Below are 26,328 nucleotides of genomic sequence, written 5' to 3'. Positions count from 1 at the left end.
AGGGGCAGAGAGAGGGAGACACGGAATCTGAAGCAGGCTCCAAGCTCTGAGCTGTCAGCACAGAGCCCAACATGGGACTCGAACTCACCAACTATGCTATCATGACCTCAGCTGAGGTTGGACACTAAACCAACTGAGCCACACAGGTGCCCCTTAGCTTAGTTTTTATTAAGTCTTAAGATAGAGATTTCTTATCGTAGCCACAATGCTAAAGGCTAGTACTAAACCCTAATTAGTTTCTAACCCTTAGTCCTATTTTTTTTATTTTTAATTTTTTTAAAGTTTTATTTATTTAAGTAATCTCTATGCCTCCATGGGGCTTGAATTCATGACTCTGAGAGCAAGTGTTTCATGCTCTACTGACTGAGCCAGCCAGATGCCCCTCTTAGTCCTAGTTTTAATTACCCAAGTGCTAATCTTAATCCTAACATTGCAGCTCTAATCCGTATCTGATGCATTCTCCCCAAATTTCTCATTTTTTTAAGAAAAAGAGACCGTTTGTGTTCTGATTTCACAATAAAAATGTCTTCATTGTAGCAAGTTAATTGTACTTATATTCTGATATCAAACTTTAATAGCTTCATTGTAGAACATTTGGAAAATAAGCATAAGGAAGAAATAAAATGCCACCTGTGCCTGCATGCCACCTATTAATTTTCACATATGTATACACGTATCATTTTTTGTAGTATAGTCATATACATCATTAATACAAAATTAAGAACTCTTTCCTATGGCAGTAAGTGTTAATATTTGTCTATAATATGTTTTGTAATGGCTGCATATTTGGTGGTCCATCAGAATTTTAAATGGTCAAGGAAGGATCTTTAAGAGAAAAAGTCTGTCAGCAAGTTTAAAACTTCATTTATTAGAATTTTTGGATTTGTTAAGTATATGGAAACTATTACTATAATATCACTATGAATGGAGTTTAGTATTATAGGCCTGTAGCTGTCAGCTATATTGTCGTTTAATTACTTGAATTATTTTAGTACCTTGTTTTCTCTAGGTACGTAGACAGCACATGGAAAGATGCCTGCATTTCTTGGTGGAGGAGCTTAAAGTTGTGGATCCTTTGGAGGCACAGAATCGTATCTTCTTTGTTTCTGCAAAGGAAGTTCTCACTGCTAGAAAGCACAAAGCACAGGGGATGCCAGAAGGTGGTATGTATTATTATGGATTGTCTTTCGAAATACAAGTATAGTTATTGAAACAGCATGCTAGAAATCTTAATGTTGCTGTATACTAGGTTTTAAACTCTTTACATAAATATTATAGGTGGGGCACTTGCTGAAGGATTCCAGGCAAGATTACAGGAGTTTCAGAATTTTGAACAAATTTTTGAGGTAGGAATTTTGCAAATGTATTGACTAATACAAAACCCTAGCATTGGTTGGAGAATGATCATAATCTTCTGTTTTTAGTGTTTATCTTTGTCAAATAACCTTTGCTGTTATTTAGTATAGTTTCTGCCACAGCAAGTGAAACAAGTTTGAAGAAAGGAGGTCCCTGCAAAATGGATGATCTGTAAGAATTTAAAACTAAAGATTGTAGTTTCTTATTTTTCTTATATATTTGTATTTAAATGAGAAACTATTTTCTAATATTGTATGTGTTGTGCAATGAGTGAAATTCTCTTTATTCAATAATTTGAGGCAAGATTAAATAAATGTAATTGCTGTTGGGGTGGATAATAGAGCAAAGTGAAGATCATCTTTTTTCTTCTGTACCATACAGTTTATAGACAGAGAATGTAGTTAATGTCATATTAAGATACAGGTCTTGTACCTTAGGAATCTGGTAGGAACACCTGGGGCACATAACTAATGTGTTTGCAGCATTGGGGAGGAAGGATACTGTCTTAATATTTTGGTGTTTTATTCAAAGACATTAAAACTCATCCTACATTTGACTGAAAAGTTCTTTAGATGTTTATCTTCTAAACTCTTATTTAGGTGTTAATCTTCTAAACTTTTATTTAGCCCTATTTGATCCAGCTCTGCTTAGATTGCATATCCCCTTCTCACCCATGAATGAACACAAAGACTTCAGAACTGAAAAAACTTGCATCTGCAGTTATTCTTCCTTATAAGTAATAACAGCTTTAATAGTAAGGATATGAATGTTGAACGTGTTCGGCAGAATTTTTTTAACTAAACATTTATTTGCTCACTATCCCCCATCTTTAATTTGGTGAGTTGGAGACAGACTATTAAGTAGATGAAGACAAAATATTTAAGAAGGAAAGCCCACTAGTAGTTATCAGAGGCCCCTGGGTTATCAGCATATGTCCTCCCAAGCTAAGCTATAGATTACATGAAGTCTCAGACCATTGTTTATATTCTTTCCCTTTCGCTTTCACAAGAGATTCAGTGCTCTCCTTACTCTTTAGATCAGTTATTTCATCCATGGGGAAAATATTGGGAAGAGAATCTATTGTTCTATCTCTTTTGTCTTACTGACCTTTTCTTTCTTCTGTGTGTATGTCATTTATTTCTCCTTTCAAATCATACTGAACAGTTATGCATTTGTAATGTTTTTCATATTGATTCCTGCTACCCAGACAGAATATCTCCTTGAAGAGGTGGAAATGAGAAGAATAAAAGCTGTGCTGTAGAGCACTAGTTCCTAAACCTTGGCTGATCATGAGAATCACATTAGGTGCCTTAGAGAACTGCAGACTACTGAATTATCCCAGAGACCGATCCAGTGGGGCTAGGATGGACCTAGGAATCCGTAAATATTCAAAGCTCCTGAAGGGATTGGAATAACCAGACAGACCTAGGAATTTTTCTTTTTAATGTTTTTAGAAGAAACTTGGCAGTTTGTTATAATGGTTCACTGGGAATATAAAAATTATGTATGAAAAACTATGCACAAGCTTTTACATAAAGTAGAGAACATCAGACTTTAGACTTTGAAATTTTTGTTAAGTTAAAAGTATGATAGATTTAATATGAGAATCAGCTAGAAATTATTTGAACTTACCTAAAGAAATAATCAGATGTACAAAAAATTGTTTTGGTGGCCAAAGCATTTTTTGATGATTACATTGACAATTCTTTTCAGCTTTTTTCCCAGAGCTAACATTTGTTACTTCTTAAATCAATTTTGGTAATTTATGACTTCTATAAATTGGTGTATTTCTGAGAATTTATAACTTCGTAGGATAAAATTGTTCATTTTTACAACTTTTATATTCTTTGATACATACACATGTATATATATTTTTTCAAATATTTATTTATTTATTTGTTTTTGAGAGAGAGCACAAGCAGGGGAGGGGCAGAGAGAGAGAGACAGAATGCAAAGCAGTTTCCAGGCTCTGAGCTGTCAGCGCAGAGCCGCCATGGGCTCGAACCCATGAACTATGACATCGCGACCTGAGCAGAAGTCAGACATTTAATAGACTGAGCCACCCAGGCGCCCCAATGAGTATATATTCTAACTTTAACAGATTTGTCAGTGATTTAACTGCTCTGTTTTATCCTCCAACAACCTAGCCCCAGCCCTTGGTTAATTTTTCCATTCATAAACAGCATTTTTTGGTTTTTATTTAAGTTCTATATTAATCTTTAACCATAGTTTCCTTCTGCTTTTTTTATACTTTTCTTTTTTTTTAAGTGGAATTGTTTTTTGCTTTTTGTTCTTTAGGAAAGAATTTAGGGTTGTGAATTTGTGATGTAACATTGGGTGTATTCCATGGATTTCAGTATCCAGTTTTCATTGTTTAGTGATTTTTTTTTAGTTATACTTGTTGGTATTTCCTATTCATTACAGGAGATGTTAAGAATCAGATGTTTTGATTCTTTTCATCTAATTTATGGTGATATCTTAGTTTCTGTGCATTTTGGTCACAGAATATGGCTTTTATAGACATGTTCTCTTTGTTTTTGAATTCACTTTATTTTTTGGAAGTCTTTAGAAAATTATTTTTGTGGAAAGAAAAATTGTACCAAGTTAATCATTTTTAGCAATCTGATTCTTGCCACAGACTTTTTGAGATTCCCTTGTTTCCAAAGGATCAAAAAACCTTAGGAACATTTATTTAGAGTATCAAGTAAAATAAAGCCTGAAAATTAAACCACTTAAAATCAATCAAGGAAATCAATGTTAATTCTGTCAGTATGTTTTCTTATTATTTTAAACCTGTATTTGAGCAAGTGTATATTCTAAAGATGATTTAGACATCTGAATTTCTTTGTTCAAATATTTGGCCATTCTTAGTAGTTTGGTTATAAGATAGAAAAGAGGTATGTATAAAATAACTCTTTTCTAAAATGTCAGTGAATTTATTATAAAGGACATTTCTGGGACAACTGGTAAGATTTGAAAATTGACCGTGTGCTAGGTTGATAGTATTGACCCAATGATAATGTTCTGAACACAGTAATTATTTTGTGGTTGTATAGGAAAATGACCCAATTCTTTGGGACATATGTTAATATATTTAGTAGTAAAGCTGTGATGTCTGCAAAGAACGGTCAAATTGTTGAGTAGAAACAATATGTATAAAAATACATGTGTATTTCTATGTATAGACATATATCTATATGGAGAGAGGGGAAAGGTAAACAAATGGGGCTGATTGTTAACACTTGGAATGTTTACTTGAAAGGCATAGTGTGTTATTAGTGTTTTTCTTGTGTAGTCCTCTTAGTTAAAAGTATTTCAAAATATTAAGTTGGGAGTGATGAATAGCATATTATTATGAGCATTTGCAGTCTGTTACAGGGATTTGACAAATTTGTATGTCCTAATGACACATAAATGTTAATATTTACAAACGTGTAATTATAATTGACTACCAGCTGGCTTCTTAAGATGTAATTAGAAAGTTAGAAAACTATCTTAACTGATATTAGGATTATTGTTTTGGTTCCAGATCTTTAATAAGTTTTAAGATAATCTACAGGATACTCTGACAAGATAGAATTTAAATTGGTTTGGTGTAGTATTTTAACCTTCTCCTTGGAAAATTAGTGTTCCTGATAAAGTAAGTCTGGAAACTGCTGCTTACTGTATATGTTCCCTATGGGGATTCATAAGCATATTAATGTAGCAAGAGTTCTGAGAAATAATACACTGAAAAACCCTGTATTTAAATTAGCATTTCCCACACTTCAGAATAGAATATTTCTTTTGCAGGTTGACTTGGTATTTTTCTGATCAGGGGGAGCATCAGTGTAGGATACTTCTTAATTGGAAGAAGATTTCCTGCTTTTTTCTTTATATTTATTCATGATTATATGTTTTTAAATCAAGGAATGACTTTTATATTGCCTAATAACTTTTGGAAATATTTTCTTTCTGGTCTAGCTCTAATACTGTGCTGTTATCTACAAATTTTGAGTCTTCATTGCTGATATCTAGATCTGCTTCATCGAGGAACATAGAATTTCTTTTAACCTTTTTTTCTTTTAAAAATATTTTTATGCTTTTATTAAATTTTTTGTTGCAGTTAATTTGTCAATTTATGAGATACAGTTATTTAAAGGAAAAGCTTTGATTCAGTTAGAAATAAGCAGTTTATACTTTTAAACACTTAATATTGTGTAGTTATTGGTGGGTTTTCTGTAGGTACATACAGAAGGTGCAGGGGCAGGGGGAGGGGGAAATCCCCCCCCCCCCAACTTCCTTCAACTAATCTATTCAGGATTAGTGATGTTGAGTGATGTGTAAATAAGCTTAACCCTGAACAAAACTTAGGCTATGCGGTGAAGGAAAGTAATGGGCTTTGAGTTAAGGCTTTATAAACAGTTAACTAAATGAATTACCCTCATGTATCCTTTGGCTAAAGAAGTAAATCTCTTTTATTTTTCATATCTCAAAGTACTGAAGAGGACACCTAAACTGGCAAAAGAAATTTTAAGAGTGTTCTCTGTCTTAGTGAAACAGATAATCACTTCAGAGATGTGAAGGCTAACCATAGGTTATAAATAATATATTGAGTGAATGTATAACATACTAATGATTCCAAGATGAAAAATACTAGAGTATTAAGTGAATACCTTTTTAAAGTTTGAAAGCTATTTTGACAGAGGATAGTAATTACTACAGTTTTACTACTGGTTACATATAAAAAGAGGTTCAAGAAGATGAATTCATGGAAATTGTGGAGATATATACCAGATTTTGAAAAATTCCTCACAGAAAATAAACGCGGCTGCCTACAAAACATCTATGGCAGTTATTGCTGCTGTGACCCAGACAAGCATTTCTTGATGGTTCAAAGACCAGATAGCCTTTCTCTGTAAACTCTTGTAGTTGTTTTTAAATGTTATTTCAGTACAGAATTTGACTTTCTATGAGGTAAAAATGAAAGGACAATTTTAATATGATAATTTTGCTAACATTTAATGATGAATCACAGTAAATATTTTAAATAACAAGTAGCATGCACATTGAAATTGAAACAAAATTGAACAAATTTTACAGTATAAATGTATCCATTACTATATGTGATGCATTCTAACGTATTCTGTTTTAAAAAAAACACTGGTCATGAAACAGATTTGTACAGTAAATGATTTATTAGCTACAATTAGCTTGAAGGTGAAACAAATGAGATAGGGCATCATTGGGACATGTGTACACAAACTGTAGACCAAGGGCATTAACAGGGATTGTCTCTGAAATAGCTGTAGATATTTTTCTTTTTCTTTTAAAATTTTTAAAATGCTTATTATTTATTTTTGAGAGAGAGAGAGAGTGAGCGGGAGGGACAGAGAGAGAGGGAGACACAGAACCTGAAGCAGGCTCCAGGCTCTGAGCTGTCAGCACAGACCCTGACACAGGGTTCAAACTCTCAAACCGTGAGATCATGACCTGAGCCGAAGTCAGACATGTAACCACTGAGCCGCCCAGGCGCCCCGTTCTTTTTTTTTTTTTTTAATAATTTAAAGTATTATTTAGGTTGTTTGTTGCTAAAGAATATCCTTCAAGTTGTTCAAGTTTTAATTGGTAGAATTCCTTTATAATAAATAACCTTATGTGAAACATGTCATTCAACTCCTTTCTTAAAATGTAGAATTCTAATTCATAACTCAGTTAAGAACTTTATTAGGTTATCTGTTGTAAGCATGAGAAAAATCAAGATAGAATAGAAGTAGATTAAAGGTAATCAGATAAAATTAGTAATTTTAACAGAGAAGCTTTAAACATTGAAAACAATACCCTGCTTATTTATTTATTTTTAAAAATAGTCAAAAAAACCATTGCACATTACTGTGTAAAATTACACAAAGATATGAACTTGCTGTTAATGCCCTTTTTACTTTTGATTGCTTGTAGTTTTTTTAACCTTTGTTATTTTAACTTGTGTTTATCATGCATTTACTTTCTGCCTTTATTTATGTTTTGGTTAATGTTACATACAGCAAGTTTTTGTGTTTAAATTCCTGAAAATGTTGGGATGGAATTACAGTAATGTGTTATGGCTTGGGCCCCTCGCAGGAGTGTATCTCGCAGTCAGCAGTGAGAACAAAGTTTGAACAGCACACTATCAGAGCTAAACAGATACTAGATACTGTGAAAATCATAATGGATTCAATAAACGTGGCAGCAGCAGAGAAAAGGTATGAATTCACTTTATTGCAAAATAAAAGCCATTTTGTATCAATATGAATTCCTTAGACTAAGGTTTTAAATTGTTATATTTTAAGTACTTTCATACTAAAGTCAACAATTTACTTGCATGTTTTAAAATGAATATTTGAAATTATAAATATTTATTCTACAACCTCGCATACATCATTTACATTCCTTGGATCTCCGTATTCTCATGAGTAAAATCATAACATATTTCATAGTTTAAAATATGTTTAAAGCAGTGGAAGAACCATTTCTTCAAGAGGAATTTTTTGAAGAAGTCCAAAAAAGAGGTGACCCTCTTTTTTGTTAACATTCAACCTATGACCAATTTTTCATATATTCATACACTGATACCTTGAAATGCCTCTTTGATGCCAGTTGTGGTTTTTTTCATTAACTGGTAAACAAACAAGGTGATATTACCTGCCGGCCAGAAAGTCATTTTGGTAAGCACTACCCTATATGTCGTATTGTACTGTGCTGTTATTCCATTTATTATCTTATAAAGACAAAAATGAATGCATGAAATTGCCAACATTATTGAAGAAAAGGGTAGTTCTCACAAAGTTGGTACACTTGCAACAAAGATGATGTTATTAGATATGATGATAGTTAACAGTGTTCAGCCTTAATTATACCATCAGTGGGTTTCAGCCAAAGAAAGGAAAGTTATAAAGCATCAAAGATTAAGTTAAAGATGACATTAAATTGGGAATTTTAAAAGCATTTGATCTTACTGGGAAAACAAACACTTATACCTAAATCTATTGCCTAATGTTGACACTTTTAGTGGAATGCATTATGTACAGAATTAGAGATTTTCCAGCACATAAAACACAAGACAGATCTCAGGCTGATCTCAGGCCCTGCCCAGTGTTTCTGTATGGGATTGTGTTGCCCATTTACACCCCTTTCAGCTCAATTGCTTTATTACAGTAGCCAAAGTGAGTATTTGGTCCACCAATTGACCTTAATATTCTTAATTTTAAAAATTCAGGACATTGAACTAAACATGCCACAAAGAAGATGTGATTTGAGGATGTTTTGTATCATGTCTTGGGAACTCTTAGCTAAAGATAATTTAAAAGTGTCTCAGGTCTTTGTTTTCCTATACCATCCGGTAGTTGACGAATCTCTATAAAAGCCAGATAGTAGATATTTTAAGCTTTGTGGGTCATCTGTTTCTTTTGCAGCTACTCAGTTTTTCAGTTTTAGAGCAAAGGTAGCCATGTATGAATGGTCATAGCTATATCCTAAGAAAACCTTAACAAAAACTAGCAGCTGGCTGGATTTGGCTTTCAGGATGTCATTTGCTAACCCTTGTTTATTAAATGAAGTCAATACTGAGTTTTGTTTTATTTTGACTGTTCATATCTGTGTTTGGAGAATCCTTCCTAATTCTTAGTGGGGGGGGGGGGGTGGATTCTTTGTGGGATTCAGATACTTCATGGGCAGAGAGACAAAGTAGTTTATATCCAGTCTTCTATAAATATTTTAAGATGAAATATTATTTGAATCTTTTTAGATGTTGAAAATACAAGATTATTTTTCTTGTTATGCTAACAGATTGTTCAGTGCATAAGTGAGTACCCTCACTTAACTGCTTTGGGACTTTAATATATCCTAAGAATTAATTACTTTTCATACTATAATAGGGTTTATTCAATGGAAGAGAGGGAAGATCAAATTGATAGACTGGACTTTATCCGAAACCAGATGAACCTTTTAACACTGGATGTTAAGAAAAAAATCAGGGAGGTTACAGAGGAGGTGGCAAACAAGGTGGGTTGGTGAATTTATGATTAAAATTTCTGGGAAGGGGGGCACCTGGCTGGCTCAGTGGGTGGGGTATTCAATTTAGTTTTTGGAGTAATTGGTAATCTTGTTTAATTTTTTTAACTTCGTATTTTCAGGTGTCATGTGCAATGACAGATGAAATTTGCCGACTGTCTGTGTTGGTTGATGAATTTTGTTCAGAGTTTCATCCTACTCCAAGTGTATTGAAAGTATATAAAAATGTAAGTTAAATTGTATTTAAAGTTATTTAGATACAGTTTCCTCACCTTATTGTACATTTATATTTAGTGGTATAGCATCTTCATGGCAACCAGCTTATGATTAAAGTGTTACACCTCCTGTGTACTCTTGTGATAATTACACTACTATGTATACAGAACACGCAGAAAAGTTATCCTCTAAGAATAAGATTTAGCATTTACTACATTTTTAAAGTTTTTGTAAAATCTATGTATGTTCTAGAGAAAAAATAATGGGCACATTTATCATGTTAACAGGAGTTAAATAAGCACATAGAAGATGGCATGGGAAGAAATTTAGCCGATCGGTGCACAAACGAAGTCAATGCTTCAATGCTTCAATCCCAGCAAGAAATTATTGGTAATATTTATATCTACAAGTTTATGTGTATTTTTTTATTTCATTGATAAAGGGTTTATTTTCCTTTAGGTTTTTTATACAACATAAAACATTATTTACTGTCATTTCTTAAATATAATTTTGTTTTGTCTAGAAAATTTGAAGCCATTACTTCCAGCTGGTATACAAAATAAACTACATACACTGATTCCTTGCAAGAAATTTGATCTCAGCTATGACCTAAATTGCCATAAGTTATGTTCAGATTTTCAAGAGGATATTGTATTTCGTTTTTCCCTGGGCTGGTCTTCCCTTGTCCATCGTTTCCTGGGCCCGACGAATGCTCAGAGGGTGCTGCTAGGATTATCAGAGCCCATCTTCCAGGTATCCTTTTTTTTCTTTTTTTTTGAGTAAGCTTTTTATTTGATTATTGCTCTACTACACAGTTATGTATCTTTGATTCTATGAGTTGAGATTCTCCTTTTTATTTTGCTTATGTGATTTTCCCTAATAGAACTTCCTGTGTCTAATTTGCATATTTATGATTTAATGTCTGTCAAATAGAGCCATTTCTGAATTAGGCAGACTATGCAAAGGGAGAGGTAATCCCAGCATTTTCATCCAGTACTGTTGTAGGTTGTTCCACATTTGTTTTTGAAATGGGTTTTTATTTTCTCAGAAGTTTTTGTTTTCAAATAAAATTGAAGTTTTGACTTCAAATAAATTAGATTAATACAAACATTTTTTAAAAAAGTTTTGAATCTATCAATTTGATAATTTTTCAGAAAATTTATGGAGTTGTAAAACCGTCACCACAATGTAGTCGTAGAACCTGTCACCTTCAAATGGTACCGTTGTGCCCATTTGTAGTCCATCAATCATTCCTACCTTCAGCCCTATTGCTAGTTAGCTTTCTGTAACTATCATATTTTGCCCTTTCTGGACATTTCCTATAAATGGAGTCATTAAAAATGTGGCATTTTGTGACTGGTATCTTTCACTTAGCATAGTATTTTCAAGATTCATCATCATGGTACATGAATGTTGTAGCATATATAAATATTCCATTTTTAATGGCTGAATAATATTCCATTATAGATACCACACATTTTATTCATCCATCAGTTGATGGACACTTGAGTTGTTTGTACTTTTTAGCTACTGTGAATAATGATGCTCTGAACACTCATGTACTATTTTTTTTTTTAGCATTTATTTATTTTTGAGAGACTATGAGTGGGAGAGAGGCAAAGAGGGAGGGAGACACAGAATCTGAGCTGTCAGCACAGAGCCCGATGTGGGGCTCGAACCCACGAACTGTGAGATCATGACCTGAGCTGAAGTTGGATGCTTAACCGACTGAGCCATCCACGTGCCCCTCATGTACTGTTTTTATGTGGGCATCTGTTTTCATTTCTCTTGAGTATATACCTAGGAATGAAATTGCTGGGCCAATCGGTAACTCCATGTTTAACTTTCTGAGGAACTGCCAAACTGTTTTCCAAATCAGCTACGCTATTTTCTGTTACCAGCTATTTCTCAACATTCTCATCAAGACTTGTTATTGTCCGTCTTTTTTATTCAGTGGGTGTGAAATGGTATCTCATGTACCATTGATTTGTATTTCCCTAATGACTAAAGAGTTTGAACATCTTTTCATGTGCTTATATTAGCCATTTGTATATCTTATTTTGTGAAATGTCTATTCAGATCATTTGCCCATTTTTAAATTGGGTTATTTGGCTTCTTATTAACTTGCAGGAGTTCTGTATATATTCTCTAGATACAAGTCCTTTGTCAGATGATATCCAAATAAGTTTTTTTAGTCTGTGACTTGGCTTTTAAGCCATTTTCTTATGGTGTATTTTGAAGTGTAGAAGATTTTAATTTTTAAGTCCAATTTTTTTTAAGGATGTGTTTTTGGTGTGAGAATTTTAAAATATGGTTTTAATTCCTCTTGAGGGTTGAGGGCCTACTATAGTGTGAAATATAGTGTGAAAATTCATTATTTGTCGTGATATCATTGGCTCAATATTGGTCACAGAAAATAATTTTCAGGCCATTTTTATTTTCTTAATGTATTTATTGGGAACTCATTGGAGTCATTCTTTTTATAGATTTACTACTGTAATTATAAAAGAAATACAGTAGAACTTTATAAATGTAACTGTACCATTTGTAGTGGTTTAATTATAATAATCCTTTTTCCCCAACCTTACCAGCTCCCCAGATCTTTAGCTTCTACTCCCACTGCTCCTACTAATCCAACAACGCCAGACAATGCATCACAGGAAGAACTCATGGTTACCTTAATAACGGGATTAGCTTCTCTCACATCTAGAACTTCTATGGGCATCATCGTTGTTGGAGGGGTGGTAAGAAGTCCTTTTTAGTATAATTAAAATTGGAATTTGTGCAGAGCTTTTTGTTAGATCATGAAAAGAAAGGTATATTTACTTTTATTTCCAGGATCTATAAAATGACACGAAAAGTTGTTGGTTAAATTAGTGAATAAAGAGGAGTTTCACAGGTCTAATCTTAAGTTTTTAAAACTATATATTTTAAAATTTAACTATAGTTGACCTATAACATTGTATTGGTTCTAGGCATACAACATAATGATTTCATAAAAGCGGATATTGCAAAATGATTTCCACCGTATAAATTTTTACCAAATACTTCTTTAGGGAGAAAAATACCACCAACTAACTAGTCCTTTAAACAGTGCTTATTTTCACATTACAGCACATAAAGAAATGATATTTGTACATTGGTGTAATAAGAATGATCCAGGTTCCTTATCTAGCCTTCTCTGAATACCAAAGGGATCTGCCTTCACGTATTAAAGATTAGTAGTAGTACATATATGTAAAGTATTTTTTCACATCATTAACAATATGAGTTTACTTGTTTTGGTTTTTTAAAATCTGTGACCTAAAAAAAAAAAAAATTCACGTGCCTTTTTGAGATAACATTAGATCAATTTACCAAATAAATGTCTGGCAGGTTATAAAAGTTCTTGTCTGATATTTGTTTAAAAAATGGATCTGAGTCAAAGATCTTTAGGGAGCTGATGCGTTTGCTAAAATGCCTTAATATACAATGCCCCTAATGGTGATTTTCTTTCTCAAAGTAGCCTATGAATTTATCTTTACAGATTTGGAAAACTGTAGGCTGGAAACTCATATCTGTTTCATTAAGTATGTATGGAGCTTTGTATCTTTATGAAAGGCTGACCTGGACCACCCGTGCTAAGGAGAGAGCCTTTAAACAGCAGTTTGTGAACTATGCAACTGAAAAACTGCAGATGATTGTCAGCTTCACGAGTGCAAACTGTAGCCATCAAGTACAACAGTAAGTTGGAAGATGTGTCTTTGTTTCCTTTTTTTGTTTTAATTATTGAACTATGACATACATGTAAAAAATGCACAAGCAAAAGTACTGCTCAAGGAACTATCACAATGTGAACACACTTTGTAATCACCACCAAGGTGAAAAAATCGAATGATACCAACCAAGTAGGTTCAAAAATGCGTAATGACAAGTGTAATTTATTTTTACTGTCACAGCCAGGTTTATAAGTTTAAAGGCATAACCCTTTTATTTTTTTATTTTTATTTTTAAAAGATTTTTTTTTAATCTTTATTTTTGAGAGAGACAGAGTGGGAGCGGGGGAGGGGCAGAGAGAGAGGGAGACGCAGAATCCAAAGCAGGCTCCAGGCTCTGAGCTGTCAGCACAGAGCCCGATAGGGGCTCGAACTCACGGACCATGAGATCATGACCTGAGACAAAGTCGGACGCTTAACCGACAGAGCCACCCAGGCGCCCCTAAAGGCATAACTCTTTTAGAACTCAAGGGAGTTTTATTATAATAATACTGGTGTCCACTAATTTCTTTTATGTGTCTTAAAATTTGTTTCATTGATCTAGTAAAAATATATAGAACTCCAATTAAATCAATGCAAAATAGCCAATTTTTGGATGCTACTGAGACCTAAATTAAAAAGTTCTCTGAGCTGAAGATGATTGTAGTTTAGTGAAGGAAATAACATGTACATAATTATAATAAGTGAAAAGTGGTAAGTAAGCCTCATAATGTGAGGCTTTAGAATCTTAAATCAGGAAAGCTGGTGGGTCAATAAGGGTTTCCTACAAGGAAGGGTAGCCAGAATAGAATAAAAAGATGTAGGCAGAGAAAACACCCCAAAGCAAAGAAAGGGGAAAAGAAGTGTGTTCAGAAACATGAGAAAATTTTGATGTGACAGATATGTATATCAGAGGGGTACATTTGAATATAAACCTAACACTGGGACAGGAGCTTAGATAATTAGAAGTCTGGGGAGAGATGTCATTAACGTTTAGCTCTGGAACAGATAACTGCAGTGGTGTGGTATATAGAACGGTTTAGATTAAGGAGACAAGAATTGCAAGGAGATTAAACTTTCAGACACAAGGTCAAAGCCCGTACTAACATAGAGCTGTAGAGAATGGAAACAGGGCACAGATTTGAGATAACTGAATATTTACCAAATATTTATTGAACTCCTGTTTTATACAGTAGTTTTCATTTTATTTATATTAAGGAAGATCTTTTCTCTAATAAAGATACCTAGACCTCCAAAAGAAATCATCTCAGGTCACATATGTAAAAATAAAGTTAAGCTTTCCATTCATTTGGTCTTCATTAATTGCCTACCATGTGCTAATAATTCTGCTAGAGGGGGTTGTGGGAAATAAAAAGTTAGAGATAACTTGATCCTCTTTCTTAGAAGACTTTACATTCTAATGGAAGCAGCCTCAAATAATTATTCAGTTAATATGAGCTAAATATTAATGCAATATGAAATAATGCAAGATGCTTAATTTGTCTAATATTGATTTATGGTAGAATGGGGTGAGAATGGAGAGAAAAAAGGCCATGGGAAAGATGAATATGCACAGGAGAATAGTTGCAAAGAAAAGTCAGTTAATCATATTCCAGAGGTACACACCTACTAGACATCTTTCCTGTTGCAAAAATATGTTTGCCAAAGCTAACAGATTAGCACACAAATTGAGCCATTTGGTTGTAGGAACATGGTTAATGTTGCTATGATTTAAAGTTTTGTTTTGTTGTTGAGGTGCCTGGGTAGCTCAGTCGGTTAAGCGTCTGACTTGATCAGCTCAGGTCATGATCTTGTGGTTCACAGGTTTGAGCTCCGCATTGGGCTCTGTGCTGACAGCTCAGAGCCTGGAGCCTGTTTCAGATCCTGTGTCTCCCTCTCTTCCCCACTTGCAGTCTGTCTCAAAAATAAAATAGACATTAAAAAAATAGTGTTTTTTGTGAAAGTCACAAAAGCTCATGAAGTTTTCTTGCCTGTTCTCAGTAATTTATTTCTGTAGGCAAAGGACTCGTAAGTCTTACTGTGTTTCTGAGGAAATATACCCATCTTTTGCCTTTTTATAGCTTATTCATATTCACAACCATATAGTAGAGGTTCATACTGCCTATTGAGCATTTGTCTTGAGGCCAGATGAAATTAAGCCTACAGTGGTATTAAGCCTTAGTGCCGTATCCTCCCTTATACTATTCCTAACAGTGTTCTTTGATACCTTACACTTTACGTATATTTTAAACTTGTGATATTTTTATATAAGCTTTAAATTAAAGCTTCATTCATTTTCAAAGACATTCATGACTGCTGAAAACATAATTTTTTCTTTTAAGGGAAATGGCAACCACTTTTGCTCGCCTGTGCCAACAAGTTGATATTACACAAAGACATCTGGAAGAAGAAATTGCTAGATTATCCAAAGAAATAGATCAACTGGAGAAAATACAAAGCAATTCAAAGGTCTTAAGGTATTTGAACATTTTTCTTGATAATATGAATGTTTATTGGTCTCATTACCTAAATATAATTATATTAAAACTTTCTGCATTGGCTTAATTATTATATTCCATCCATATTTAATTCCATATGTTTTGCATTTTCAGTGAAAGCTAATTTCAACAAGAAAAAACAAATCTGAATTAGAAGGAATTTTTTAGGTCTTTATCTAGAACTTTATTTTGAGCTATATTAATCCCTGTTCATAGCAGATGTTCTAAAATTAAAAAGTGTGAGTTTTAAGTCCTGTATATCCAAGACCCATACCTTCCATTCTCATTGGGGGATGTGGATGTGCTTAAAATTTGAAGCAACAAGAGTAAACAAGATATCCTAATATGTGGAATTCTGGTTTAATATGATTTATCATGGATTCTGTGGGGTCTAACTAAAGTTTGCTTTTGGGGACCTGACCAGAAGTGTCACCATGAGGTGGCTGCTTGTTGGTAGTCCTGACATTCAGCTTTTACCAATTAGCTGGCTCACCTATGAGTATCATTAAGCATCATTTAATTCCTGCTGCTACTTATCAGGGCTTGTGTTACATAAAATGCCCATATAAGAGCAGCCTGCAATGTCTCCAAATCGTAGAGGCTGTCCTTGTGAGCTGAATTTTGGGACATAAACACCTGTGGTCGTGTCTATCCATGGTGTCTTAATCTGATCAGCAGTTACATTGTTATTGCACCTTGGTTTCATAATCTCTGCAAAAGATGACGGCCTATCACTTAGACCCCAGCCTCTTTTCATACACACGCGCACACACACACACACACACACTCCCAAGTAAATTTCATTTATCCCATTGCAGCTCTTTTAAGTTAGATCATCCCAAATACAGCCTTTAGTAAAACTATATCCAGTAGTTGTTTTTTTTTATTTAGGTTTTTTTTTTTTTTAGTAGTGTTTCATCTTGTTAGAGTAAAACAAATGATATTATTGGCACTTGCTGTAGCTTTTTGATTTTTGTAGGACTTAAGCATGAATAATTTTTATGTGCTAATCCTTTTTCTAAATAAATCCCATAATATTTAGAATCCCCACTGTTACTAATTAGGCTCCGCAATTCAGATAGAATTTAAGTTACCTAATTAAAAGACAATTGCCTGAAGAAGCATACAGTGTAGTTCATGTGTCCATTAACTTATATGACCTTGACTATATGCCCCCAGCAACAAGACCAAGAGAGAAAAGCTCACCCAAGTATGTGTGTGTGTGCCCTGGCATGGTATGAGAATGGGAGGCAAATCTGTGTTCTTTTGTCAGTTTTAGTTCCTGTTTTCATCTCATTAGGGTATTTGGCCGCATCAAGTATGATTCTAGTATTTAAAGATTTTTGGTATACACGGTCCTTTGACATCTGACACCTACTTTATGTATACATAAAACCCGTTGTTCTAGACATTGTTTAACTTCAAGGGAATTCAGGGACAATTATGATTCTGTGACTTAGGATATAACTCCCATGTAAGGTAATAGGACTCCATGGTCTCTTAATGCTTTTCATTCTTTCTTAGGTTTTTGGTTTTTATCTCAGTATACCTTTTTAAGTTCTGGACATTGGATTCTGCGTTTACAGAAAAGCCATAGTAGCACATATACGTACTCTAAAAAGGTTGATAATATTTTAATAGGAGTTCAGATACATGTAGTAGCACCTGACTAGTGATTTTTTGTTTTGTTTTGAAGATTGGATGGAATGCATTTCTTTCTCACTGGCCTTTATGATAATTAGATTGGTATTTTTATTCATTTTTTTAAATTAGAAATAAAGCCGTTCAACTTGAAAATGAGCTGGAGAATTTTACTAAGCAGTTTCTACATTCAAGCAATGAAGAAGAATCTTAACAGTAGAGATTGCTTTGGTGATCATCATAGGAGAAAATGGAACTTGGAAGATTGGGACAGTTTTTTTATGAAATGACTTTAAATATGAATTATACTAACTGTACCTAAATAGCAAATCCTTGTGTAGATTCTGATAATGATCTATCTCAGGGTGTTTGCATTTCTGAAGAGTATTATATGAGGTCTTTTTAATTTTAATTTTGGGTAAAGAAAAGGCTAAACTGTGTTTCAAATGAATTAGTTAAAAGCAACAGAACCAACTATGTGACCCCTGAGGGGTGGGGCCTTGTTCTTAATTAGGGCTCTCTTTGTTTTTGATTCTGAAAAAACTCTGCTTCCTGGCATCCAGGAGTTAGAGAATGCTCATTTCATCTTTTCTCAAAACTAATTTTTGATGCCTACTTTAATGGGAATAGTCATTTTTTTCTTTTATAAACTGCATTGCTCTATCAAGGAGAGTGGAATGTTCTTGAGTGTATTGTTTATGCAAGTTACAATCACTTTTGCCATCCTGGCAGGTATGTAAACCACTAATAAATACACTGTTTTTACTCTTTTTTCCCATTAAAATGGATGTAAAATAGTATAAAGATTTGTTATTATAGTCTCTTATAAAAGTATAAAAATTTCTGGGTCTGATTAGTTGCCTGATCTGTTTCTAAAGAAACATTTTCAGTTTCAACTATGATTACAGCGAGGAAACCTTTCTATCTCAGTTTTAGGAGCAAAGTTTGAAGTGATAAAAATAGCCAAAGATACGGGAGCTCTGACTTTTGGGTGGTTGTATTCCTGTACCAATGCCGTTGTTCTTCAGAAGGTACTTGCGGAGGATACTGCTGGATTGTCCCCCCCGGGTGGCTTTACTTTAATTGTATGAATTTGCCAGGGCACTGTTAATATTACTGTACTTTTTAACTTAATGAAATGTTCGTGAGTTCAAGTATTGTCTGTTTCTGTGTAAAAACTAATTTAAACTTATATGGAAACGTGAAAAAATGACATTCTAGGGCTTTGCTACACAAAATGTAGCCTTGAGGATCACCAAAGCAGCAGCATCTAGATGCTTGTTAGATGCATAATGGCTGCATTTGGCAAGGGATACTTTCTGCTTTTCCGTAGAGGGATAACCTGTTAGGTTCTTTTATTCTTAATACTATTTCCTTTCTTGTGCCTTTAAGGCTTCTGGATGCTACTCAGTCTTTTCATAACAGGTGCAGCACTATTTTTCAGGATATCTTAAGGAGAAAATAATATTCTTTAGGCCACAGAAGCCTTTCAAAAATGTTTTTATGCAGAGCAGATACTAGGATGCACTATTCAAATCCAAATACTAGTTTATAGCTTGTTGTTGCTTTATAACCAAAAATAGTACAGGCTACCAACAAATGGGATTAGGTAACAAATTCCACATGAAAAACTAATGTCTAAGATTCTGGGTACTGCTAATTTAGGTTACAAGTTCAAGACCTTAATCTTTATATGAAAAGTACTTGAACTTTTGACACAGTGTAGTTTGGTATCACCGCATTAGAATGGTACAGTGCCTGTCAAAGTTTGACCTCTGGATTATCTGTGTATCACTTGTGAACTAAGAAATACATATTGCAGGGTCTCACCCCAGACCTATTAAATCCAGGACTAGGTTTCGAAACCAGCCATCTGTTTGAACAAGCCCTCCACGTGATCCTTATGCACACTAAAGTTGGGGTAATACTGGAATAGTGGTTCTGGTACAATTTATAGTAAGTTTTCCATCACGAGTTTGAATGCATTTCCACCTGATCAAGTTTGAAAATGCATGAATGTTGGAAACAGAACACTAAAATAATGAAACTCAACCTTTATGCCTGGAGATAAGTGCATCTATGACTAAGCCCGTGAATTATACAGAAATTATGTATTTCACAGCTGTAGTTCAAAGTTATTGCACATACTTGATTACTATACGTTTGCGAGATTATTTATAAACTTTGTATAACCTTAAACTTTTTATAGAACTACATTTTTATAAGTATGCAAGTGAAAATAAAACTTGTTTGCCTGATAGTTGATAAATGAAACATTTTTACTGGCATTAGTGAGTTTTAATCTTAAGTTTTGCAGCAGGGCTCTAGGTATCTTGGGTCATGGCTCATGTGCCTAGCCAAGTACTCAACTCCCTCCAACGGTGTGGAGATGAAATGACAACAGTGAATACTTTTATCTACATCCTATAAGCAATCAACTGGTTAATAAGTAAGCTGGCATTCATAATGCAGTAAAGTGAAGTACATTTATTCCTTGCTTCCAGCAGCCTATTTTTCATTTCATAATTGCCAATGTTTGGATAAAGGAAAAAAAGGCTGAGCATGAAATGACTAGGCTTGGAGTTTACTTCTGAGACTTAACTTTTAGTGTGATTTTTAAAATTAAGACATGCTGTATGCAGTCTGGTTAAAAGCACTTTATTGATTACAATATCAATTCACAGCAATATCTCACAGAGCTACTGTACAAATAAAGGAATGAATCACTGTGCAAGAAAAGATCCAAGAATACTATTAAATCATGGTACAAGTCCATAGTTTGGTTTAAAGCTTTTATAAGAGCTTTAATCTACTACGTTCACCTTTCCCCAAGTCATACTACGGACATTCAGAGTCAATTCACTACGAGTTTGTAGAATCCATTTTAAGTGGGAAAAAATAATCAGCTTTAAAAACCCACTTATTTGTGGATGCCTTTGGATAAGAATACACAAATCCAAGTGTTCAAATGCTTCTTTGAAAACAATAGAATAGAGCACCATTGTGTAAAAGACAAAAAGGCTTGAAATATCCACCAAGTATCACTGAAATTCCATTAAGTAAAAAATAAATACTACATGATGTAAGATTTTGTTGGGAACACTTAAAACCAGTTGAAACACATAACCAGTTTTTTCATGATGCTGCATTATCACTATTTTATAGGATCAGTAATTGGATTTAAGGAAAAAGACTCAGGAAATTTTATCAACATGCAAATTGGCTAAATACAAGGTGTACCATCAATCTGTGACTAACTTAAGAAATACACTGCTAGCTTAGACATTCAACTACAAACCATCTTAATGAGTACCTATTGTAACCAATATTTTTAAATACACCACTGAATTTAAGACAATTCGAAATGAACGGGAGAAACACTAGTAAATATGAAACAGTTCACCTTTTACTTTAAATTTCTCACAAGAAAGACGGTCTATCCTTGTGCATGTTTTAAATTCTCACAGGAGATAAGACAGTTTAAAATTTTGCTTTCCACAATGGCAAAGGGGAAATTTGAAGCTGAACATAGTACTTAATTTAAAAGCAAAAATTTTTAAGCCTTATACTTACACCCTAAAGATGCTAGAAAGAATATTGTTAAAATGATAGGCCAATTTAGAAGATTGTTTAATCAGTTTCCGTAAGTTTAAATGTCAACAGATAAGCCGTAACTATTTAATATGTGAAACATTCAACAGTAATCAGAGCATAAATTTCCCTGAATGTTTTCACTTTTAAAAAGGTTAAAATTTTATTAAATCTAAGACCTCAATAGTGTCGGACAAAGTCAGTTATAATATTGGCACAGTATATTTTAGAAATAAAAGTTTCATTGTCACCTGGAGAAGTCAAGATCCATCTCTCTTAATAGGTTAACTTTAAAATGGCTCAACACATTCAGAAGCACCTACATCCATTGTGTCTAGGAGACTAGTTTACTATCATCGCAGTATGGGTTCAGCTGAGTCTAAATTACTAAATTAAAATAAGAATTGTCTATTAGACTCTTAAGATTAAAATCTTAAAGCCAGATTTTTGCCTCTGAAGATAAAAATATGGTGCATGTAACCATGGGATTACAACTATAAAAATCTGAGCTAGGGAGGGACCTTGGACATTCAGTCTAAACCTCTAATACAGCTGCCAAAAATGAGGCCTGTCCATCAAAGTAGAGAGGCCCTTACTATCAGCTTTTGGGATGATTTGCTGAACCACATGGCAATCATGCTCACTTTTTTTTTTTTTTTAAGAAAAGAATGTTCTCTTAAAATATTCTTGCAGTGGGGCACCTGGATGGCTCAGTGTGTTGAGCATCTGCCTCTTGATTTAGGCTCAGGTCATGATCCCAGGGTCATAGGATCAAGCTCTGTGTCAGGCTCTGTGCTGAGCATGGAACCTAAGATTCTCAAAAAAAAAAAAAAAAAAAAAAAAAAAAAAAAAAATTCTTGCCAGATCTGAAAAAAACACTTTACAAGGTGATTAATGAGGAGTCTACAAATAAAAATGCTGAGGCATATTATGTTTAAATGCTTCTTATAAGGTAAAAGAAAATTAATAGGCACCAAATAAATGCAACATTCTTGATCGAATTCTTTAAAACTGTATTTGGACATAATTTTAGTCTTGAACTAAAATTTATACAGTGCCTCTATATACTATGTTATTCTTAACTGGTTATAGGAAGTCTTAATGCACAGCACTTAAATAGACCACCAGCTGAACTTGAGCTTCAGGAAACAAATATGTTTAGCAACTGGAACCTATATTACTGGAGAGCAAAGGTTTAACTAGAAAGTTAATGTGGTAATGAGGTCACCATTTGGTCATTATGTAGAAACCACAACAGTGGTTGGTTTTTAGTTGCCTAGTACATATTTAATTATGGGAGCTGCTTTTCAACTAATCTACGCAAGATTTTTTAAATCATTCTATCAAAATGCTTAAGACCATGGAAGTAGGCTGTGCCTCTGACGAAAGTATCTTATTAAATTTCAGAGTAGAAGAGATACTTCTCATATATGTGTGTGTGTGTGTATGTTACTTTGCTTCTCATATATATATGTTACTTTGCACATGGCAGAAATGCTTTCTTGAATAGGATTTTGGAATGAATTGCTGAACTACATGGCAGACCCTCACCTTTTGGGGAAATGAGTACATTCCTTTAAAATACTCTTGCCTTATCTCAAAGAACTGCTCTTTATGAAATGACAGTTCACAAACATTAACTGCAAAAGGTTCATAGAAATCTTACGTGTTTATAAATATACATTCATGCCTGCCATCTACACTGTATTTTTTTGGTCCTGTATCATAATCTTCCTGTATCCATTTTCCTTTTTATTATCATCAGCCGTTCTTAAAACTGATACATTATAGCTGATTCACTTACTAGCACATTCACAATATAAAAATGAAAATTCACAAATACAGTTTGGGAGTATTTAGGTTAGGGTTACAGGTGATGAAAAGTTGAGACCTGTCTCAACAGTAACAGATGCAGTTCACTAAATCACAAAACAATGCACTTCTATATATCAGAATAACCCATGACTTCACCATCAAGCAAGACTAACAATCTTCTATTGTCATTTAGCTTCCTTTATAGAAGAAAATCCAAGGGGAAAAGTATCTTTGTTTAAATTTGACGTGAGGGAGGAGCGGGCAGGCATTCTAGTAACAGACACATTATACCATTTACGAACAGGAACTGCTTACTATTTTCCTCTGATTCCTTAAAGAGCTGCTCTTAGAATTTTTCTTTTGGCTTTCAAGTGGAGTCACTTGGATCTAAGCATTCTTTGAGGCAAAAATCACTTAGAAACCAGTATTTTGTGCCAAAAGAAGAAGTACTACAGAAGAGCAAAAAGCTTTAATATTTCTTTCAAATTTAAGTCACAGAAAGTTTTTATCAATTCAGATTTTGTATTATCTGAACATAAATTCATAAAGCCACTTTGTTACACTACACAATTAGAACTAATCAAGTCTAGTGACTGATTAGATTTTACACTTTTTTCAACAATATAATGTCATCACATTATTTCCTATCTACATGTAGGTCAATGGAGTACACTGGGGAAAACTCTTCAGATTCAAGGACAGTCCAATCGTTCATCAATTTGAAATAATGAGTGTACCTACAAACTCAGTTCTAGAATATCAAATCCATAGGAAAGTAAGCCCAACTATTTAGAGGTCTACTGAAAGGGTCTTGGTCATAACCACATTTTTAAAATGTCAATAATTTTTATGCAATTACTGCTATTAACATAGGAGTTTCTTATGTATATCTAAAATTTCAGAATGAAATCTTGATTCCCTGGCCTTCAGATTATCTCCCCCTCCAAGGACTGAAAACAAGCACTTCTTTAAATTCACAGGATGGCCAAGGATGCACCAGAAACTACTGATACTCAAAAGGGCCTCCCCTCAGAAGTACCTAAGCCTGCTAGTATAAACATTAGGCAACCAAATGTCTTTTACATCAAAAAGGAAGGTCAGACTTCAAGAAGACTTTCTTCAAATACAGCACACATACATCTGGAATCACTTCCATCTATCACTGTGCCTACTTCCTCCATTACATAACTCAAAAATGTGATATTCTTATGTATAGAAAGTTAAAAATGTAGTTCTTAAAAAAATGCAAACACACAAACATGATAGACTGCTATAATGTGTACATTCTGTCCTACACAAAGAAAATAAAGAATCTGAGTACAAGCAAAAATTCATCAAAGTTAAATTAGCTCAACTCAAATTAATGCACTGGTCCTTTTGATCTCAGCAAGCACCCTTGCCTTTTTTTTTTTTTTTCCCTCTTTTTTGTTTTATAGTTTACTGAAAGCTTCTTTTTGTATATAATTATCTCAATAGAAAAATCTTCACCTGCAAATATAAGGTAGAATTTTCTTCTCACAGCTATAGGCTGTAGCACTGATTTCTCCAGATAGCAACGGAGAACAGAAAAACCTGCACATGCTATTAATTCCAGATTCTAAGAAAACTGTCCCAAGAGCCTGTTGCCACAGCCATGCCATCATCTGTTACACCTAAACAGCTGACCCGGTTATCGTGACCAGCAAGAACACCTGAAAAACAAAAAGTTCAGTAAAAAAATTAGCAACAGGCAAGTTTCAGAATTAAACAACTATGTGCATAAAGATCTAAGAGAGTATTTAAAACCTAAATGGGGAGACTTGGTCCCAGGGGTAAGCTACATATGTGTACAAAATACAATTCTTTCCGTTATGTGAATTTTTGACATGTACGTTGGCTCATGCTTTTATCACTTCTGTAAAGTGATCTTATAATTATGCTTATATCTAAAACAGATTATATTTTACATTTCTAGTAAGTTCATGATACTCCAGATGCTGCCATTGCTCTACGCTATTTTCAACAAAAACAAAATTCCAAAGGAAGTTCAGTGAAGTAGCCTTTCACAAGAACAGAAAGAATGTAAGAACACAGGATGCCTGGGTGGCTCAGTCAGTTAAACCCTTGATACCTGTGCTGGGTATGGAGACTGCTTTAGAGTCTCTCCCCCGCCCCTCAAAAAAAAAAAAAAAAAAAAAAAGGAGGGGGTGTGGGAAATGTAAGAATGAAATTGCCTGACATTACCACTTCCAAAAATACCAACACAGTTTATATATTTTCGTTGTTAAACAGCAAACACTGCAATATTTGGTTGTAACTTTGTGAAACCAACACATCTAGTTTTAGTTTTGTCTATTAAAGTTAAATTCATTTGAATAAATACAGTTAAATTTATCTGCTATTCACATCACCACATGGGCTATTCCCAAATAATTGGGAGGAAAATGAGAAATGTGAAGATGTAGAAAAAAATTGGAATATATCAAATTCAAGATTTTTTCTTTACTGTACTGTGTTTGAGTCTGCAGGATCTCTGTACAATGAAGCATTATCATTTTCACCCAACTTCAAGAACAGAAGTTCATCCTTTCTTAACTCCTAATATTCTCTGTAGTACTTCCAGTATGGCAATGTTTAGCAATGGGCAAATTTACAATTATAGGTTAAAATTACAAAAAACGAACAGTGACTAAATAGTCCAAGTCACGTTGGAAAGAAAAATGAATTAGCAATTCACAAGTCACCATTCAATTTTACTGTGAAAGTATACAGTTGAGCCCACTTGAAACCAAGCAGCTATAAGCAAAGCAACACTCAAACTCAAATATAGGCTAAAACATGGAAAACAAACAGATTTTAAATTTTGTTATGGATACTGATTCAACCCAGGCAAAACACCTAATACCTCTTGAAAAAGTAATTGGCTTTGGACAAGAGTATCTCCAAATTTCTACAGGCAGAATGTGAAACTGTGAACTTCTCTGCCATCTCTTAGGAAAGGTCATTATGTAGAAAGTTATTCACGGGAATGTTAACATTGCCCCTACTCCCTCGGAAGTCTCAACAACTGTATAGGAGTTTAAAGGTAAGAATACAAACCCACAAGGACAGGACCGAGCCGGCAGTGGTAACAAAACTATACGCTACATGGTAGTACTGTGTTAGTAGACCCCAAACAAAATGCTGAGTTCAAAGCAAATGCTGTGGTATGCCGAGATATCAATTCACACTATGGAACCTCTACAAGGGTTACATGCTAGTGGAACCAGCCATCTCTGGAAACAGAAAGGGGCAACGATGGGGAAATAAACTAAGACATGAGAAAGTGTTCAGGAATCGGACATCGCAGGTCTCTACTCTGAGTCAGATGACTGATCATCTTGTACCAGGGCATAAACCTAGAGACTTATTTGATAGAAAGAGAGAGAGATGATCTCTTAACGAGAAGAAAATGGATCTACTCCAAGATC

General features: G+C 34.0%; 2 protein-coding genes across 4 annotated transcripts in view; one reads left to right on the top strand and one right to left on the bottom strand.

Annotated features, from left to right (window-relative positions):
- Positions 1-26,328, top strand: part of MFN1 (mitofusin 1) — a 49,754-nt gene that overhangs the window by 15,522 nt on the left and 7,904 nt on the right. For 2 of the 3 annotated variants that reach the window (XM_060639266.3, XM_060639265.3), the window contains exons 8-18: positions 1,010-1,163; positions 1,279-1,346; positions 7,456-7,577; positions 9,249-9,375; positions 9,507-9,611; positions 9,888-9,990; positions 10,124-10,353; positions 12,192-12,344; positions 13,127-13,323; positions 15,677-15,811; positions 17,606-18,627. In XM_060639266.3, the coding sequence (XP_060495249.1) occupies positions 1,010-1,163; positions 1,279-1,346; positions 7,456-7,577; positions 9,249-9,375; positions 9,507-9,611; positions 9,888-9,990; positions 10,124-10,353; positions 12,192-12,344; positions 13,127-13,323; positions 15,677-15,811; positions 17,606-17,687 (1,476 nt within the window). In that variant the 3' untranslated portion in view covers positions 17,688-18,627. Of the gene's footprint in view, positions 1-1,009; positions 1,164-1,278; positions 1,347-7,455; positions 7,578-9,248; positions 9,376-9,506; positions 9,612-9,887; positions 9,991-10,123; positions 10,354-12,191; positions 12,345-13,126; positions 13,324-15,676; positions 15,812-17,605; positions 18,628-26,328 lie in introns of those variants that run through there. The other variant, XM_078453195.2, reaches the window with a different exon arrangement.
- GNB4 (G protein subunit beta 4) overlaps positions 20,116-26,328 on the bottom strand; it is a 61,194-nt gene continuing 54,981 nt past the window's right edge. Inside the window, exon 10 of the mRNA XM_078453196.2 lies at positions 20,116-24,570. Within this exon, the coding sequence (XP_078309322.1) occupies positions 24,464-24,570 (107 nt within the window). The 3' untranslated portion in view covers positions 20,116-24,463. The remainder of the gene's footprint in view (positions 24,571-26,328) is intronic.

This window comes from Panthera onca, chromosome C2, assembly GCF_046562875.1.
Source record: "Panthera onca isolate mPanOnc1 chromosome C2, mPanOnc1 haplotype 2, whole genome shotgun sequence".
In the NCBI taxonomy this organism is placed as follows: Eukaryota; Metazoa; Chordata; class Mammalia; order Carnivora; family Felidae; genus Panthera; species Panthera onca.
Note: the sequence above shows the minus strand (reverse complement) of the source record. Positions and strands in the feature narration are given on the sequence as shown.